At 40.8% G+C, this 20360-nt stretch overlaps 1 protein-coding gene across 2 annotated transcripts in view; it reads right to left on the bottom strand.

Annotated features, from left to right (window-relative positions):
* The window catches only part of TMEM183A (transmembrane protein 183A), a 562721-nt gene that overhangs the window by 313350 nt on the left and 229011 nt on the right, over window positions 1-20360 (bottom strand). For both annotated transcript variants that reach the window (XM_044070205.1, XM_044070204.1), the window contains exon 6: window positions 6969-7049. In XM_044070205.1, the coding sequence (XP_043926140.1) occupies window positions 6969-7049 (81 nt within the window). The remainder of the gene's footprint in view (window positions 1-6968; window positions 7050-20360) is intronic.

Here is a 20360-nt window from a genome sequence, read left to right as displayed (position 1 = left end):
GTCTTGTTTGTTGATGTACCACATTATTATGGTGTTGTCTGTTTTGACAAGGAGAACCCATGGCCTGAGATGAGGCTGGAAGGAAGTCAAGAGTCTTCTGTACTGCAATCACTTCCTTCTGGTTGATGTGCAAGGGAAGGTGTTGGGCATCCCAAAGACCCTGGGTGCACCTGCCCCCTAGGTGGGCGCCCCAAGTGACATCTGAAGAGTCAGTGGTGAGAGTTTGGCCTGTGGGGCAGTGGGTGAAGGGGAGACCCTGGTTCATGGCACATGCCTCTGTCCACCAGAGCAACTCTGCCCTTATACAGGGATCAGAGGGAGAGAGGTCTCCAGAGGTTGAGAATGTTGGCACCAAAGGTTCCTTAGGTATCACTGAAGTTTCCTCATGTGCAGTCTGGCCAGAGGAATCAGAAGGATGCAAGAAGCCATGTATCCCAAGGCTTGCAAGAACTTCCTTGCTGGGGGGTGACTTTGGGACACCAGCTGAGTAAAGTAGAGAGGCAAGAAACTCTGCTTCTCTGGGGGTAGAAAGGCCATTTGGGATGTCATGTCCAGCAGAGCTCCCAGGAAGATGATACTCCTGGAGGGAGTCTGCTTTGATTTCCTCTCATTGATGGTGAATCCCAAGGAAGAGAAAAGGGTTTTGATGAAGAGCAAGTCCTGCAGGAGCTTTTCTTTGCTCTCTGCCTGAATGAAGCAGTTGTCCAGATAGTGATATGAATGCATGCTTGGGGGTCATTGTCATTTTGAAAGGTGAAATTCCTCTTCAGCTTCAGCTTTCTAGCAGACACCTGAAGGTTTTGGGCTAAAAGTGACAGGTATTTGGAACTGTTCATAACTCCCTCCACTTAGACTAAAGCCCAGTTCCAACTGAAGAAAAGCAACCCCAAAGCATGATACTGCCACCACCATGCTTCACCGTGGGGATGGTGTTCTTCTGGTGATGCGAAGTGATGTTTTTGCGCCAAATGTACCTTTTGGAATTATGGCCAAAAAGTTCAACCTTGGTCTCATCAGACCACGACACATTTTTCCACATGCATTTGGGAGACTTGATGTATCGTTTTGCAAATTTTAGCCGGGCCTGGATGTTTTTCTGCATAAGAAAAGGCTTCCATCTTGCAACCCTACCTCATAGTCGAGACTTATGTCACATGTAGTGCACAACCAGTACTTGCCAGAAATTCCTGCAGCTCTTTCAGTGTTGCTGTAGGTCTCTTGGCAGACTCCCTGACCATTTCATCAATTCTGGAGGGAAATCCAGTTCTTTGCAACGTCACTACTGTCCCATATTTTCTCCACTTTTTGATGATTGTCTTCAATGTGCTCCATGGTACATCCAATGCTGTGGAAATTTTTTTGTACCCTTCTCCTGACTGACACCTTTCAACAAGGACATCTCTTGAATGCTTTGTAAGCTCTCTGCGAGCCACAGCTTTTGCTGTAGCAGGCAACTGAGTAAATGTTAGGAAAATCCTGCTAGGACAGCTGAACTTTATTTGGTCTTAATCAGAGTCTCTAATTGATGGCAGGTGTGTACCCAAGAAGACTGAATGTTGTAATTAAACCAAAAGTTGCTTCAAAGTATTAGTTTAAGGGTGTGCACACTTATGCAACCAGCTTATTGTACGTTTTTTTATTTTTTTATACCCCCCCAACAGATTTGTTTGTTTTTCAATTGAATTTCACAGGTTATAGGTCACATTAAAGGTGGGAAAAATTTTGAAATGATTTATTGTGGTCTCATTTTTTATATCACAAAAACCTGGCATTTTAACATGGGTGTGTACATTTTATATTCACTGTATTCTTGAGGACTTTCCTGTGGATTTGCTCTGCATCGCAAGTTTCATCTCCTCTCTTCCTATCCAGTTAGCAATTTTGCCTCAGTTAGCAATTTTGCCTCATCTACCTCTAACTTTAGCATATTTAATTATCCCATAAACATTTGCATCCTTTCTTGATTTTCACATTTCTCTGCTTTATAGAGAGACTCAGAATTTCCAAAATATTTCTACTACCTCTACAGTACACGCATTTCAAATTATTGATCCTAGACTGCACTGCAGCTTCTAGACAAGTTAGTGACCTTCTATTCACACCTCCATGATAAGAAGTTAATTAGTGTCTACACTGTCAACAGCATAATTTATAGTGGCCATCTGTGCACACCTTTGAGTGGGGTCACTTTTGCACTAGTTAGGGCCACTAAGCATGTGTGTCAAAAAACTCTTAGACAGCCAAGGGTCTGTGGAAAGAAACTACAGAACCTGGACAAACTCACAGAGACAGGGAGGACATGCAAACTACACACAGAAGGAATTTTAGCCAAGAACAATCAGAGAAGCAAGGAGTGTGATATGGCAATGTGCTACTGTGCCAATAACCAACAGCTACCATGCACAGCCTGCTAAGGCTGCCAGAGATAACCACTTGCTCTGTAAAGTGCTGATCTGACCTGTGCCAATAATCAACAGCTACCATACACAGCCTGCTAAGGCTGCCAGGGATAGCCACTTGCTCTGTAAAGTGCTGACCTGACTGATGGACAGGGACTGAAACTATGGACAACTTGTTACTCTTGGACACACAGACACTTTTGCCCAGTCTCCATACCCACAAATTACAGTCCATTTGACTGAACAAATGTCTGTATTTAAAAAATGTCCAAAATGACCACAGTAATATTTTGCTGGATTCATAAAAATGTGCAGTAGCTCTGAAAAATGACTGTTCAAGCTGAACTAATGACAGCAGGCTCAGTTTTTCATCTAGATACAGTCCCAATACCTAGCAATTAAAGCCATCTTGCTGACTGTGCACACCTCCAGCACAGGACTGTGACAAAAAAGGTCACAAATTTTCTTCTGCAAACAGCCTCCATACCTAGCAATTAGCCACTCTGTAGACTGTGTAGTCCTCAGATCTCAGCCTGCTGACATTTGCTTCAACCCCCTATATGCACTTACATACACTAAGCAAACAAGTACAACCGCTTTAATGTGTGCACCTTCAGACTTCTGATTGAAATGAAATGAATAAATTCAGATTTTTGCTTTCAAAGCTCCTACAGTACATTGAATGTTCTCACACAAAGAAAATAGTAAGCAGACAATAAAGGTATACTGGCAGCAGTACCATCCATCAGAAGAATGGGTAGGATCACATTACAGACACATTTAGGCTAACTGAAGCAGCCAGTCAACAGCTCCTCATGACTTCATACAACAGCTCAGTCACCCTGTTTTGACACTCCATTTGTGCTGCGCTCAATACGTCTGAAAAACCTGCAATAAAAGCTTAAATGCCTTACTCTCCCTTTGCTATAGGCCCACCAATGGTCCATTTTAGAAAAAGTCTTAAGCAGATTTCTCTTCCTCCCTTAAGAAAAGATTCAAAACTCTATGCACACAATTCCAAGTCCCTAAAAGAGAAAGTCAACTATTTTTTTTAAATAATGCAAAAGTCCAATAATACCAGTGTGAGCTGAATAAATACTTCTCGAACCAAAAAATAAATTCAACAAGCAGAAGTAACAGGAAGCAACACCAGGCTATCATAAAACCAGCAACAGTTTATTCATGAAACAAGCACAGGCAAAGGCATAAGCGCTTTCGCAGTATTACAACTGCTTCATCAGATGCATAAAATCTATCTAATTCAATGTCCATTAAATAAAGTGAAAAAGATCACATGACATCCTAGTTTAGAGAGATAACATTTTAAATATATACAGTACTAACAGTAAACATGTATAATGTGTATAAAAGGTGTGTGGGGGGGGTGTTGAAAGGGAGTTTGTTAAAACTCCCTTATTGAAAAAGAGGATGTGCACTCTCTAGTAGTACACAACTAGGAGCAAGGACAACTAACTGTTACGGCAGAGGTGCACTCCTCTGTTAAAGGCCTTAGGGGTGAAGAAAAATCAAGTGAGAATTCAGAATTAAATTATCCTCTGCCTATTATACAACAGACGGCAGAAAAGAGGTTGCGTTCTACAAGCAGGAGCAGATACAAACGGAAACTGTCTCAACAGGTATCAGACTGTTCCAGCATAAAAAAAGCTTTGGAAAATGATTTGTCAAGTAAAATGTTGTCAATAGATGAATATAATGTTTTACAAAAGGGCTTAACATTTGTACCAAGTAAAGGTGATAATATTACAGAAGTTATCACCAACTTGAAAATGTTTACACAAAATGTTGAAACAGAACTTTCATGACAATAACGATTCTTTTAGTAGTACATTTCACAATTTAAAAGACTAAGTATGTATATGCCTGTACTACACCCTCTTGTAGAAGCATTTGAAAAGTTGTGTTATATCTTAATGAGACACACCATGCTGAAATTAACGAGAGAGGATAGTACAGTAATTTGTCCTGCAGATAAAGGGGACATATAGTGTTAATGTATTCTGACTGGTACAAAGATAGGATGAAAGAGATGTTAAACAATGTTAGTTTATAGAAAGGTTAGAATGTTTGACATAGTAAAGATGGTTGATGCACTGAAAACTGAGCTGAGGAACCTGTTAAGAAATAAAATGTTGGCTCAAGGATTTGACTTTTTATATGAAACATCCTAAAATACCAGTTATACAGGGTCTCCCAAAAGTACACAAGAATCCTACTAGTCCACAGATGAGGCCCCATACTGGCAGGGCAAAAATGGTGCACCGAAGCAATGTCTATTTTTGTGGAGAAAAAATTAAGACCATATACTAACTGTAACACTCACATCTTGCAGGACTCTAAACAATTTTATGTGATTTTACTAAGGCTGTTTTTTAAAAAGGTGAATGATGTTTGGTTACACTCTATGTACAGTCCTTATTCAATACCAAATACTGTAGGTATACAGTGGGTTAAATTTTTTTTTTACATGAACAGAACTGTTTCTCGACTAAGGTTGAAATGCTATGTGCTTTGGTTAAGATGATTTCATATAATGTCTTCCTTTTTGATAAGGATTACTATCTACAGATAGATGGAGTAGCTAAGGGTATATCACGTGCCAATTAGCTACACCAATCTTATCATGGTAGTATGGGAGCTGGAACAGGTAGTATGTTAAGCAAACATGTCATTTTCTACAGAAGATTTGTGGATGACCCGTTTTTCATATGGGAAGGCACTACTAAGGAACTGTCAGATTTTTACAGTTATATTAATACAAGCACAAGATTTTTAAAGTTTGTGATGACTTGTTCAGATCGGGAGGTTAGTTTTCTGGCTGCGTTAGTGAAGGTAAAGGAAGATGGGGCACTAGATACTATGACGTACAGAAAACCCTGTTACAAGAACATGTACTTGCATCATAGTAGTATGTACCCACGTTTTACCTTTAATAATGTGGTGAAGGGGCAAGCTATAAGAACATCATGAGTTAATACTAGTGAGGGAATTTTTAAAAAAATAACCGAGAGATCTAGAAGAAAGGTTTGTAGCAAGGGGGCATGATAAAAAGTATCTGAGAAGCTAGTTGAAGTAATACAAAGAAGAGGGAATAAAGGAAGGCCTTATTTTTCCTCAGATCCACCTGCATGTGTGAATAAGGTAGATGAGCTTAGGTGCAGGGCACCAGTATCATATTCTAAGGATTCTAAAGGTGTAGTTGACATTATTAAAAAACACTGAGGTGTCATGACCACAAGTACAGAATTGAAAGCTATAACAGGTGAATGTCCCAGCAAAGTTTATAAGAAAAATAAATCTCTAGGTCACCTGCTATGTTACCCCAAGTGTCTTATGGGGTATGATAGCAGGAAACGACATGATTCTTGTAAAAATAAAAATACTAGACCTTGTTATAACTGCAGTTTTTGCAGCTATATAGATCAAGCAGGTGAACACCCCCCTACTTAAATATACCAACTCCGAGATTGCACCACAGTGGAGGAAATAGCAAAGCCCCAAAAACAGCCCACCGATTTTTTTCCCTGGGAAAAAAGTCGATGGACCGTGGCTTTGCTATTTTTAACTTTTGGACTTTAGGGTTCGATATCACAATGTTCAAATTGTTCTAGTTCGACGTTGTAATATAGACCCCTTTTTTATACGTTTACTATTAGTACTGTCCGTGGTGGTGGCACTGCGGTCCGCAGTGGTGGTGCTGCGGTAGCATTGTCGCCTCACAGCAAGACGTTGTCCTGTTCAATTCTCAGCTAGAGCGTTTTCTGTGGAGACATGCGTGAATGGGCGTGCCTTCATTGAAGGTTGTGCGTTAGGGCCGGCAACTCAGCACATAAAAATCAACTGCCAATCATTAGCAGACCGGAGTTCCGCTGTGGCGACCCCTAACAGGGAAAAGCCGAAAGACACAACAACAACTATTAGTACTGTATATATTAAAAATGTTATCTCTAAGAGTTTTACTAGAATGTCATGTGATTTTTTTCACTTTATTTAATGGGCACTGAATTAGATAGACTTTATGCATCTGATGAAGCAGTTGTAATACTGCAAAAGCGCTTATGCCTTTGCCTGTGCTTGTTTCCTGAATAAACTGTTGCTGGTTTTATGATAGCCTGGTGTTGCTTCATCTTACTCCTGCTTGTTGGATTTAAAAAAAAAAAAAAAAGGCCAGAAATCTTTTTTTGTTTTTATTTGGGACAAGGAAAGGCTGAAATCCAGCAGCCAGTAATGAGCCACCCATGCATAAATTTTTACAAGTAATCCCCCCCTCCACCAAGTCAGTGGAAAACTGCAAATATCTGGCTTCCCAGAGAGCTGTACAACTATTATGGCACTGTAATAGATGATATTTTAATGCTACAGACCTAAGTGGGGACTGAAAGAAAAAATAAATCAAACGTGCTCACATGGCCTTTTAAAAATACACATTTCTCACAGCCACTATAAAATATATTTTAGTGCTGCTGTTTTTATTAGGTGGAGACTGAAAATGAAAAAAAAAAAAAACAAAACATGCTCACATACACAAATAAAGAAACCCTACAAACTTACCTGTTTCCTAAACTTGAAATTGAATTCCCACGTTGGTTCTGGTCTGGTCCCAACTACCTTACTGCACCAGAACAGCAAGCACTAAGGGGGAATAGATACCATAGTCAGTAAAAAGAAATTCTACTCCGAAGGAAACATTACAGACATTGCATTTCAGACTTGCCTAAAGAGAAAGCAGTCTTCCTTTAACTACATGTAAAAAGATCCCCAAAAACTAGCATGGTTAATATCTTCTGGCACTAGCTATACACTAAAACAGATAGAGAACCTGGCATACACCACCTTCAACATCAAACACTCCCCCTGGTTTGTTAAGAAATCCAAAATGGGGACAATGTGCTCAAAATGTACTTAGTGCAAATGTACAAGTAAATACTGCAAATTTATTAATGTATACGTTGGTTTATCAATAATGGTCCCTCCTCAATTGGTCTTACTGGTAGGGCTCAATCTTTGTTACTTCAACTTTTACAGCTCAGAAATACAGATGCTGGATTTGGGAAGCAATCCTCTAAATCTCATAACTGCATAACTCTCCTTACTCCCAAAACAAATCAATTTATCCCAGCCAGAGTAGAGTGCCTTCTTGCAATTCAAGAAACAAAGACCTCACAGCTAAAAGCTTAGCAGACTGGCAATATACAACTTGTATACTTGTACCCACTACACCCTAACTTAAACATCTTTGAGAATGTCTGCGAACTAGACTTCAGACATTATTTTGGGAGTACAAAATGGTTTGACCATCAGAGTAATATCTCGTACGACCAAATGATGGCTTTGAATAATTTGTGTGGGTTGTCAGTAAGGGTAATGAAACCCGATAAAGGAGGGGGCCTGGTCATCTTTGATAAAATACATTATAATAGGAGAATGTACCTGGTATTGAACTCTGCAGCCTATGTACGTTCTTCCTTAAATGAGATGGTAGGGACTCACAATAGAATTAAAGGATATTTTAGGGACTTGTTCATTGAAGGAAAGATTGATATCGATACATACAATTTCATCAACATTTCTTTTCCTAAAGTGCCCGTGATGTTTGGGATCCCTAAAATGCATAAGGATCTGGTAAACCCACCAATGCGGGCCTTGGTTGATGGAAGATGTGCTATCACACATCCATGTTCTAGATTAATTGATGGTATAATTTCTAAATACTTGAGACAAATCCCTGAAATATGTAAGGACTCCTGGTCTTTTTTGGAAACTATCAACAACATCAAATTCGACCCATCCTTCAATTTCTTGACTATTGATGTAGTCGATTTGTACACATCTATACCGCATCAGGAAGCGGTAGAATGGGTCGAGTTGATGCTGTTGAGCCTTAATGCTACTAAGGATGAAATAGCGATTGTGACTCAATTATTGGATATAGTTTTGTCTTCAAACTTTTTTCTTTTCGATGATCACTACTACCTCCAGAAACAAGGAATTGCCACGGGCTCTCCTTGTGGGGGTAGTGCAGCGAATCTATTTGTCGCTTACTGGGAGAAAACATTCCTCATGGACAATTTAAAGTTTAAAAACATCATAAAATACTACACGCGCTTTTTGGATGATGTGTTTATTTTAGTACAAGGGGGCGAAAGTGATGTAGTAGACCTGATAGAGTACATGAACGGGACTACTTCCTTTCTAAAATTTACTTATTACTTTTCAACAAAAGAAATTGATTATTTGGATGTGAAGTTGACAAAGGATTTAGACAATAATCGATTCCTGTCATACATTCATAGGAAACCAACTTATTGTAATGCCTTCTTACATTATTCCAGCAATCATCCACCAAAACAAAAAAGATCAATTGTCAAAGGACAACTGGTCAGAGCCGTGCGCATGTGCAGTACGGTGGAAGCATTTAATTTGGAATGTGCCACCCTTAAAGCAATGTTTATAAATAGAGGATACCCGGTTCTTCTGATAGATGACTTGACTGAGGAGGTTTCTTTGAAAAGGGAAAATGTTTTTTATCAACCATTACTTTTTAATAATGAACATGGACTCACTCAAATAAGGGATGAACCAGTTGTATAGACAACAAATGGAGTCTTGAGTGCTAGTACTGATATAAATGGCACTTCAACAGAAGTTGATTTCAAGGTTAGCTTTGTTACAACGTACTTTAAGCATGCAGGTGACCTATGGGCTATCATTAAAAAGAATTGGTATTTTATCCATAATAACCCCACATTATTTCAAAAATTAGGCACATACCCCTCTATCGTGTATAGAAGAGGGAGTAATTTAAAAGAACTATTGCAAAGATGCAAGACAGTTTCTTCGTTCACAAGGCAAAGTGGCACAGTAATTTGTGGATCTTGCAATAGATGTAAATTTTTAAAACCGGGTAGTTCCTTTACTATTAGGGATAGGAAATATACCATCAATTCTAAAATAAATTGTAACACAAAATCTGTTGTGTATGCTGCTTTCTGTGACTGTTGCCCTAGTTTCTATATAGGGAAAAACGGACCGTAGGCTAAGTGATCGAATTTACCAACACTGTTATACCATAAAGAATAAGAAAACTGATAATGCCCTATCTAAACACATTCTAAACAATGTGGGGCATAGTTTCCACTTTATGGGGATTGAACATGTCACTACGGGAATCAGAGGTGGCCCTCAGACCCTAGTTTTGGAAATAAAGGAGCTTGAGTGGCAAATTGGTTTGGATGCCTTCTCCTACCCTGGCTTAAACGAGTGTTGCAATATTTCCTCTGTTCTAAGGTATAAAAGTTACTTGAGATAAGACAGGGTAAAATTACTGTCAACAAGGATATGGTCCGTTTAATTTGTGGCTCATGGTTAAAGTTTTAAAGTTTTTTTAGTCAGTTTTGTTAATAATGATGTAAATGTACAATTGTTATAGATATATAGAAAATATTTTTAAACATTTTAAAATATTTTAATCATACTTTATTAAAAATGTGCTATAAAATTGTTGCAATCTTCCCATGATGTATGGGGATACGAACTTGTTTAGTAACTCAGTTACAAAGTATCTAAGGAAATGACATCATGGTAACACTGTTTTAAATGTTGGCGCTTTTTTCTGTACTTCTTGTTGTCTTTCTGAAGAAACTTCTGCATAGCGGAGGCGAAAACGTTAATCTTCAATAAAGAACGTTAATTCCCTCAGTGGTTCCTAGTTCGTTGGTACTGTTTCTGTAGGCAATATACAACTGGTCAACTTAAAAGAGCACCCAACAGTATAGGCAGGATGGAGGTGCTGTTCAAGCACAGGACAATGGCTGTAGGTTATTTGTAATCAATTAAGGAAGGCCTATCAAAAAAAGGCATAGCTGTAGTCGATAAATTCTTAACCTAATATAATTTGCCAAGTCTAATGGCTGAGTTGAACCCTAAGCTGAAAAAGGTAAATACAGCATCACAGACGGTACTGAAGAATGGTAAAAATTAAAAACGGCAGATTCGGAGTCACTACCGAGTCAGCAATGTTTGGAGAAGAAAAATTAGCAACCACCACAGACGTGAAACTTTATAACAAATTAATACTGCTTTTGCAACAGAAATCTAAACTTGTGACTCACACTTTGGATAGTAATGGTGAATCCAATTCTGAGTTAATCAACAATGGCTTGAACAATCCAACTAGTGGTGGCAGTCCTGAACTGTTTTCGCAACTGCAGCCACCACAGAACTACACCAGCATTGTAGCTAATATTCTGATGCTGCAGCGAATGTTGCAGGGTTTAACCAGGGTCATTCTCATTCATCACCTGCTTCTGAAGTGGATCTTGAAACATGGTTACGTCCGTATTTTTCCTTTAGTTCCAGTTCAGGTAATCGTTCCCTGAGGTCGAGCTTGACAAATTGGAAAAGAAGTTACTTAAATTTCGGAACCTGCAACTAGATAATTTGTATTTAATGGAATGTATTCAACTGAAACAGGTTCTGAAGGGTTTACGTGTTTGGAAATGCCCAAATGGCATGGAACACAACTCACCCTTCCATCATGAACTAGTAAAGTTGTTTAATGATACTGGTTTGACTATGCTCAAGTTATTAAAGAGAATGACTTTAAAATTAAAGTTTTCAATAACTATATTAAAGCTATAAAGTCAGCTGTTAATGCTGACTTATTCTCATCAGTGAAGGAGCAATACAAACTTATTTTTAGTAAGACTGATGGAATTATTGATATCAACAAGGTGCATAAGACCTGTAAGTTGGAAAGGGATATAGCAGAGTATAACCAAGGGAGGACTTCTCCCATACAGGGCTGACAGGCCATGCAGGTGAATTCAGTAAGGAATTTTGAGAATGACTGTTGACTCTAGGGGTGGGGATGATCAGGACATTTTTTTTTAAAGACCAACAGCAGATTCGATGATCGGAGTGGTTGGCTAACTGGTGCATGGACAAGACGCCAATTCAAAACACCAACACAGGGACAGTTTCTGAAACTATCAAGGCAGAAGCAGGAACAAAAGGAGATGACGTGTTTATGTGGTTGTGGTGCTGAATATGATGAAGTGATCCCAGATTAATTTATAGTTTATAACATGTCTAATGTACTAATAACTGAAGGATGCATGTCTGTCTTTACAAAAGGTTTGAAATTTATTCCAAATTTTAAACTGGATATTGTTGATGTTCTTACTCAAGTAAATCTGTACGTTAGGAATTTGAAACTATAACTTGTTGGCAAAACACCCATTTTCAGGAGATGGGGGTACAAGTCTCAAGAGAAAAAAATATATTTATGCCACCCCTGAACCCATGGATTTCTGTCTTTGAGAAGGTAAACAACTTAGGAACATTTAGAAGCAGGAATATTTTTCACCTTATAACTTGACAAGGGATGACAGAGCTAATGTAAATACTTTAACATGTGATAAGACAGTCAAGGGTCATGAAACCCAATAAGGAAGGTGGAAGGTTGTTATTACGAATAGATTTGATTATTCTATTAAGATGTTTCAACTGTTATCTAATGAAACAACATACGAGAATTTCACTTAGGGATATTAATATTGCTTATGCTAAGTCATACTTTATTCTGTTTGATTTGTTCTTGCAGGGTGATGTGGATCATGAGGAATGGGAATATTTGCATGTTTCCAAACCTTTGACTGCCTCAACTTCTGGCACTCACAAAATACATAAATCTCTGCATGACACACCTCAGAGACCTATTGTTTCAGCCAAAAGTTCTAAGACAGAGCCACTGGCCAAATATATTGGATTTAAGTGCAAAGAATCAAAACCTTGCATATGAATATTATTGGCACTTGCTTGAGACCTTAAACAACTGGAGACTGATGAGAATGATGTTTAGTGGAGGTTGGAGACTTACTTTCCATTATTCCCCACAATATAGGTACAGAATGTTTTTTTTTTTTTTTTTTTTTTTTAAGTGAACATGCATACGGGTGACTATTTCTGTTTTAGATTTGATGAAAGTACAGTTGTGTACACTTACCATAAATGTAGATGTTCGAGTGCATTCACTGTTGCAGTCATTACATTTGGGTAATCTGCTGGAAGGTTGCCCTCAGTCGACCTGAATTCCAAAGTCTTGGGTCCTGCGTCGGTTGCTGTCTCCTCTTCCATGATGTCTCCTCTTCCATGACGTCAGGTCATCAGGGGTATAAAACAAGCAGCAGACGTCATTTTCTTTAGTTTTTCTTGCACCAGATGTCAGGTGCCCCCAAAAAGGTAGCAAAAACATATATATATATATATATATATATATATATATATATATATATATAAACTATATATACATGCAACAATACAGACTTTACCTTCATCTACAAGCAAATACACCATATAGGTTGTAGAAGATAGTGAAGGAAAGAAACTCCAGAATGAAATGGGGATGGCGGGCGGGTAACCTGGACTGCAACAGTGAATACACTCAAATATCCACATTTATGGTAAGTGTACACAACTGTACTATGTTCTTCGTGTTTCACTGTTGCAGTCATTACATTTGGGTAGAATCCCAAAGCTATGGATGGGAGGCTGGAGCTAAACAACATTAGGGGCAGCTATAAGGCCCTGCAGAACTGCAGTGGCAAAGTCTGCCCTGGACTTAGAGTAGAGAGGCAAATGATAATGCTTTGTAAAGGTGTGAACAGAACTCCAAGTAGCAGCTTCTAGATTGTCTTTGGTTGGTACTCCCCTTAGAAAGGCTGCTGAAGTAGCTGCAGCTCTGGTGGAATGAGAACTAATGCCCTTGGGCACAGGTTTGCCATGGTGTAAGTATCAGAAACGAATGCAGTGGCTTATCCACTCTGAAATAGTCTGCTTTGAAATAGCCTTTCCTTCTGATCCTAGTAATCACTAGTAATTGCTCAGTTTTTCTTAGAGCTTTAGTCCTGCTCAAGTAGAATCTTAGCTGTCTGTGTACGTCCAAGGAATGCAGAATTCTCTCCCCCTTGTTCTGCGGATTTGTTTAAAAGGTTGGCAGATGAATAGTTTGGTTAAGTGCCACAGTGGAAATCACCTTAGGCATAAATGAAGGATTGGTCCTCAGAGACACCCTGTCTGGGTAAAATATGATAAAAGGCTCTACAGCCATAAAGGGCCTGTAGCTCTGAGACTCTTCTTGCTGAAGTAATTGCTAGGAACAGAGCTGTTTTCCATGATAAGAACTTTAGATCTGCAGTAGCAGCTGGTTCAAATGGAGGCAGGGTGAGCTTTTTCAACACATAATTGAGGTCCCATGCAGGTACTGGTGATCTTCTGGGAGGCCTTTTTGGATCCTCCAAGATATTACTTTAGTAAAGGATGAGAAAAAATTGGTGGCTCTGTATTGTAATGAGCCAAAATGGCAGAGGCATGGATTTAAATTGATGAGAAAGATAGGCATCTCAGTCAAGTATTGTAATATCTGAGGAATATTTGGTTTTGCTGCATCAGGTCCTTGTGCTCGATTCCAAGCACAGAATCTCTTCCATTTATCAGCATAACATTTTCTAGTACTAGGCCTTCGGGTTTCCAAAATGACATCCATCACAGCTTTACTGAGAGGTGCTGTTTGCATAACTACCTGATTATCCATGCTGCCAGGTTCAGTGTTTGGAGTGGATTGTGCAGGATCTGATTGTTCTGCTGGGACAGTAATTGAGGTCTTTGAGGTAAGGTCCAAGCTGGGTATTGAGACAAGTTCCTTAGGATTGGGTACCAGTATTGGGGGGGGGCAGTCCGGGGCAATTAGTATCATCTTTGGTTTCTAGTCTGACTTTTAGTAGGACCTTGGGAATAAGAGGCAGACGAGGAAAGGCGTAAACTGATAGAACTGAAGGATAGGGCATCCACTTTCCATGCTTGTCTGTGATGAGTCCTTGTGCAGAATCTTTTCAATTGATAATTTTGAGGAGAGGCAAATAGATCTATGTCTGGGCTCCCCCATTTCTTTATCATGCTGAAGACTTGTGGATCTAGCTTCCACTCGTGAGGGTCCATAAGGTTTCTGCTTAAATCGTCTGCCAGAGTATTTCGTTTTCCTGACAGTAATTGAGCTTGAAGACGTACTTGGTAAGTCAAACCTGTGTCCCGCAGTGCCATGGCTAGTCTGCAAAGGCGGTACGAGTGCGTGCTCCCCTGCTTGTTTATATACCACATAACCGTGGTGTTGTCCATCTTTATCAGTAGTTGTCCTGGATGAAGTAAGTCCTTGAAGGCTGTCAGGGCATTTTGAACAGCTAACATATCTTTTTGGTTGATATGCAGATGCATTTGTTTTGGGGTCCATATGCCTTGAATGCATCTTCCCGCCAGGTGGGCCCCCCATGCATAATCTGATGCATCTGTTGTTAAGGTTTGGCTGGCAGGGGGTAGAGTGAAGGCCCGTCCCATGTTTTGGTGACATGCCTTTGCCCACCAAAGAAACTCCTGTTGTAGGCAGGGAATGAGAGGAATCATTGTTTCCAGACTCCATAAACTTTTTAGGTACCATTGAAGTTTCCTCATATGCAGTCTTGCATATGGAATCAGTAGGATGCAGGATGCCACAAACCCCAAAGCCTGCAGAGTTTGTCTTGCAGATAACTGGGTTTTTTGTTGCCATCAGTTTGAAATAAGTAGTTGCCTTTGTTTGTATGGCATGAGGAAAGCCATCTGGGCAGTCGTATTCAAGCTTGCACCCAGGAATGTTATCTTTTGAGAGGGTACCAGTTGTGATTTCTTTTCATTTATTGTGTACCCTAGGCATGTTAGAAGCCTTTTCACAAATGCCAGGAGCTGAAGAAGAATGTCCTTGCTCTCTGCTTAAATGAGACAGTTGTCCATGTAAGGATATATTTGTATACTTCTTTGTCTGCAAAAAGCAATTACTGGGGCCAAGCACTTTGTAAAGACCCTGGGCGAAATAGATAAGTCAAAGGGCAGAGCAGAGAATTGGTAATGCATTAAGCCAGCCTTGAAACGGAGGTATCTTCTGCACGATTCCCTTATTGGGACATGCAGGTATGCCTCTTTTATGTCTGTCACCAGCCAAGCATTCTTGCCTAGCATGGGCAGAAGCTTCTGCAAAGTTAGCATTTTGAAATTTGGAATGTCCAGGAATGTGTTCAAAATTGATAAATCCAGTATTGGCCTCCAGGCCTTGTCCTTTCTGGGTACCAAGGACAGTCTTGAGTAAAAACCTTGTCCTTTTTCCTGTTCTGGTACTGGCTGAATAGCCTCCATATCAATGAGGGATGTAACCGGTTTCTGTGCCTCTGCCCATTGATTTTTTGGCAGATCCGGCCAACCGTTTGCCATTGGCAGAGTATGGAAATGGAAACTGTATCCCTGTGATACTATGTTTAGCACCCACTTGTCCTGGGTTAACTACCAATTTTGAGCAAAAAGTGCTAATTTTCCCCCTAAGGGTGCTGCCAAAAGGTAAGTGCTTGGTGATGGCAGAGGGAAGTAATTGGGACTGCTTTCTGTAGGGTTGCGTTTCATCTCCTCCAGATTTGGAGGTAGAAGCACCCCACTGCTTTGACCTGTAAGAATCTTGTGCCTGGTATCTAGAACCTTTAGGGCATCTGGATTTGCCCCTTTGAGCTCTGTCGGACACAGGAAAGGACCAATTTTTTGTAGGCCAATGTCTACTGAATCTTGGTGGCTGCACTTGTAAGAAGTCTTTTACAGTTTGCATAGACTTAGCTTTGTCTTCCATTTTCTTTAAAACCTCTTCTGCCTTAATACCAGAGTATCATGCTGTAAAGGGGCATCCAGTAATTTAGCTTTAACATGATCAGGCAAATTTTGCTCTTTTAGCCAGGCATGCCTGCTAATCACAGATCCAGTAAAGTACAGTTTTGTACCTACCATAAATGTAGATGTCCGATAGGAATGCATCTGCAGTCCTTACAACTGGGTTGTCCTGTCATCAGGCAGCCCTTCGGTCGGCCGGATTCCAAAGTCTGGGTCTGGCCTCGGCTGGTGTCGCACTTCACCCGACGTCATAGCTGCAGTTCTTCGGGTATAAAGGCATCAGCCGACACCATTTTCCTCAGTGTTTCTTGCCCCAGATGCCAGGTGCCCCCTTGGAAGGGTAAACTTGGATAAATGCCAATGTTTCCAAATAGAAGAGAGCAAACACAAAAAATAAGCATGTATGTACATATATACAAACAAATACACCATAATAGATCCCCCCCCCCAGCTAGCTGTAAGATGGGCAAATACCCTAGGAGTACCACAGAGGGGAAGGCGGGTGGGTAATCCTGACTGCAGATGCATTCCTATCGGACATCTACATTTATGGTAGGTACAAAACTGTACTATGTCCTTCAAGGATGCATCTGCAGTCCTTACAAATGGGTAGAATACCATAGCTAAACTAGGGGAGGAGGAAGAAGAAATTATGGTGTAGTTAGGATCCCTTGCAAAACAGCAGTGGCAAACCCTGCTCGGGATCTAGAGTATAAAGGTAAGTTATAATGCTTGGCAAATGTATGCACGGAGGTCCAAGTAGCAGCCTCTATAATGTCCTTGGTAGCCACTCCTCGTAAGAAAGCTGTGGTAGTGGCTGTAGCCCTTGTAGAGTGAGGCCTGATGTTCTCTGGAGTTTTCTTTCCATGGTAGGAGTAACAAAATCTAATGCAATTTCCTATCCACTTGGAGATTGTCCGTTTTGAAATTGCTTTTCCTTCCCTTCCTGTTGCATATGCTACCAGTAGCTGGTCAGTTTTTCTATTGCCCTTGGTCCTGTCCAGGTAGTAGCGTAACTGTCTATGTACATCCAAGGTATGCAACAGTCTTTCTCCCCTGTTCTATGGGTTGGGGAAGAATGTTGGTAGGTGGATCGCCTGATTTAAAGATACTCTGGATACCACCTTAGGCATAAATGTAGGATTTGTTCTCATGGACACTCTATCTTGATGGAAGATCAGGAAGGGTTGCACTGCCATTAATGCTTGTAGTTCAGATACCCTTCTTGCTGAAGTGATTGCCAGCAGGAAAGCAGTCTTCCATGATAAGTATTGTAATTCTGCTGTTGCTGCTGGTTCGAAAGGAGGAAGTGTCAATTTTTCTAGCACAAAGTTTAAGTCCCATGCTGGCAATGGTGGTTTCCTAGGAGGTTTTACATTTTTAATTCCTCTCAGAAACTGCCTAAGCAGAGGATGCGAGAAGACAGGAGGATCCGAGCTATATTCTGCAGAAATAGCTGATGCATGTATCTTGATGGAAGAATAGGACAGGCCTGTGTGGAAGAGCTCTGCCAAGTATTCCAGGATGCTGGCTATGTTTACCTGTGATACATCTTCTCCATTTGCAGTACTCCAAATGAGATATCTTTTCCATTTTGCTGCATAATTTTTCCTTGTTGAGGGTCTGCGAGCCTCAAGGATAATGTCTTTAACCCTTTGTGATAAATTTGGGTTAATTGATTTTATGTAATGTTCCAGGCAGTCAGCTGCAGAGTTTTCAGGCTTGGATGCAGGATGTTGTAGTTGTTCTGTGTTAACAGCAATGGAACCAGGGGTAGTGTCCATATTTGTTCCCGAGACATGCTCCTTAGTAATGGGTACCAATGTTGTCTTGGCCAGTCTGGAGCTATCAGAATGATCCTTGGACGTTCCTCTTTGATCTTCAATAGTACCTTGTGCATCAAAGGAAGTGGTGGGAATGCATATGCTGTCAGATTTTTCCAACTGAAAGATAGGGAGTCCACCTTCCAAGCAAGTGGGTGGTACGTCCTTGTGCAGAATTTCTTTAGCTGGTGATTGCGTGGGGATGCAAATAAGTCTATTTCTGGGAGTCCCCATTTTCTTGTGATGTCGAAGATGTCCGGATGCAGCATCCATTCGTGAGCATCCGTGGTAGTCCTGCTTAATATGTCTGCTAGAATGTTTTCTTTTCCCGGTACAAACATTGCTTGTAACTGAATGTTGCAGCTCAGAGCCACATTCCATAGGTCCAGTGCCATCCGGCATAGAGGGTATGAATGTGTGCCTCCCTGTTTGTTGATGTACCACATTACAGTTGTATTGTCTGTCCTTATCATCAGCTGACCTTCTTGGAGAAATGGTCTGAATGTCTGGATTGCCAATTTTACTGCCAGCATTTCCTTTAGATTTATGTGTAGGTGTAGCTGGTCTTGAGTCCATAAGCCTTGTATGCACCTGTCCTGCATGTGGGCCGCCCAACCGAGGTCTGAGGCGTCCGTCGTGATGGTTTGGCTTGGTTGAATGCTGTAGAAGGGCAATCCTGTGTTTGACTGACAGGCCTGAGCCCACCATAGGAACTCTTGCTTCAGGCATGGGATTATTGGAATTTTGGTTTCTAGGCTGTGCTTGTGTTGAGACCATAAATTCTTTAGGTACCACTGTAGCTTTCTCATATGTAGTCTGGCATGAGGGACCAGTATTATGCAGGATGCCATGAAGCCCAGGGCTTGCAGTACTTTTCTTGCTGTTAGATGGTTCTGCTTTGTTAATGCCAAGAAGTAGAGAGGCAGTTGCTCTTGCTTTTCTACAGTTAGGAATGCCATTTGCTTTGATGTGTCCAGTTCTGCACCCAAAAAGGTTATTCCTTGGGATGGTAACAGCCTTGACTTTTTTATATTGACTGTATATCCCAGGGCCTGTAGCAGGTAAATGACTCTTTGTAAGTCTTTTGTTAGCTTGTTTTTGTTGTCCGCTTGTATCAGGCAGTCGTCCAGGTAGGGGTAAATTTGGATTCCCTGAAGCCTGCAATGAGCAATTACTGATGCCAGGCATTTCGTGAACACTCTGGGCGCAGTAGATAAGCCAAAGGGCAATGCTGAGAATTGATAATGCTCTGATCCTGCAAGAAATCTGAGGTATCTTCTGCAATTTGGTCGTATGGGGACGTGCAGGTATGCCTCCTTGAGATCTAGAGTTACCAGCCAAGACTCCTTGCCCAGCATGGGAAGAAGCTGCTGTAGAGTCAGCATTTTGAATTTTGGAACAATGAGAAATGTGTTTAAAGCGGACAAGTCGAGAATAGGCCTCCATTTGTTCTCTTTTCTTGGTACCAGGAAGAGTCTGGAGTGAAATCCCTTTCCTTGCTCCATAGATGGTACCTTTTCCACAGCTCTCATCCTTAATAATTGAGATATTTGTTTTAGAGCTTCTGTCTTTTGATTTGGAGGTAGGTTTGGCATTCCTCTCTTCCCTGGTAGGGTATGGAAGTGGAACCTGTATCCTTGGTCTATTGTCTGTAAAATCCACTTGTCTCTTGTGATGTAATGCCAGTTTATTGAGAATAAGGCTAGCCTTCCGCCTAAGGGTGCTTCTAGTTGTTCCCTGGTAGGCGGTGCCAGAGCCAAGTCACTGTGATTGTCCTGTTGCAGTGGTGGTGGCTGTGTCTGTGCCTCGCTGGTTGTTACCCTGCCACTGGCGTCCCCTGTAGGCACCCCTGGATTGGTTTCTGCCTCTTGATCGCCTATTCCTGCATCTATGTGCTTTAGAGGAGTCTGGAAAGGACCAATTTTTGGAGGGCCAATTCCTGCTAAACCTTGGAGGTTGGACCTGTAAGAAATCTTTCACTGTTTGTACAGATTTTGCCTTCTCCTCCATCTTCTTCAGTACCTGTTGTGCAGGAGAACCAAATAAATTGGCCTTGTCCATGGGAGCATCTAACAGTTTTGATTTGACATGGTCCGGTAAGGCCTGCTCTTTCAACCAGGCATGCCTTCTGATAACTGTGCCAGTCATGGCTGATCTAAAGGAAGCCTCCAGTGCATCATAGCCGCATTTTAAAGAATGGTTACTAACTTGCTGAATGTTATGTACCATTTCCTGAACATACTTCTTATCAAAAGGTTCATCAGAGGACCATTTTTTAGTTAACTGGTCAAGCATATATTCTTGATATTGTATCATATGAAATTGACAGTTCAAGGCCCTAGCTGACAGAGTAGCAGAAGTGTAAACTTTTTTACCCCATCTC

Source organism: Protopterus annectens, chromosome 4.part1, assembly GCF_019279795.1.
Source record: "Protopterus annectens isolate FY-2018-M chromosome 4.part1, PAN1.0, whole genome shotgun sequence".
In the NCBI taxonomy this organism is placed as follows: Eukaryota; Metazoa; Chordata; order Ceratodontiformes; family Protopteridae; genus Protopterus; species Protopterus annectens.
This window is presented reverse-complemented; position numbering and strand designations above follow the sequence as displayed.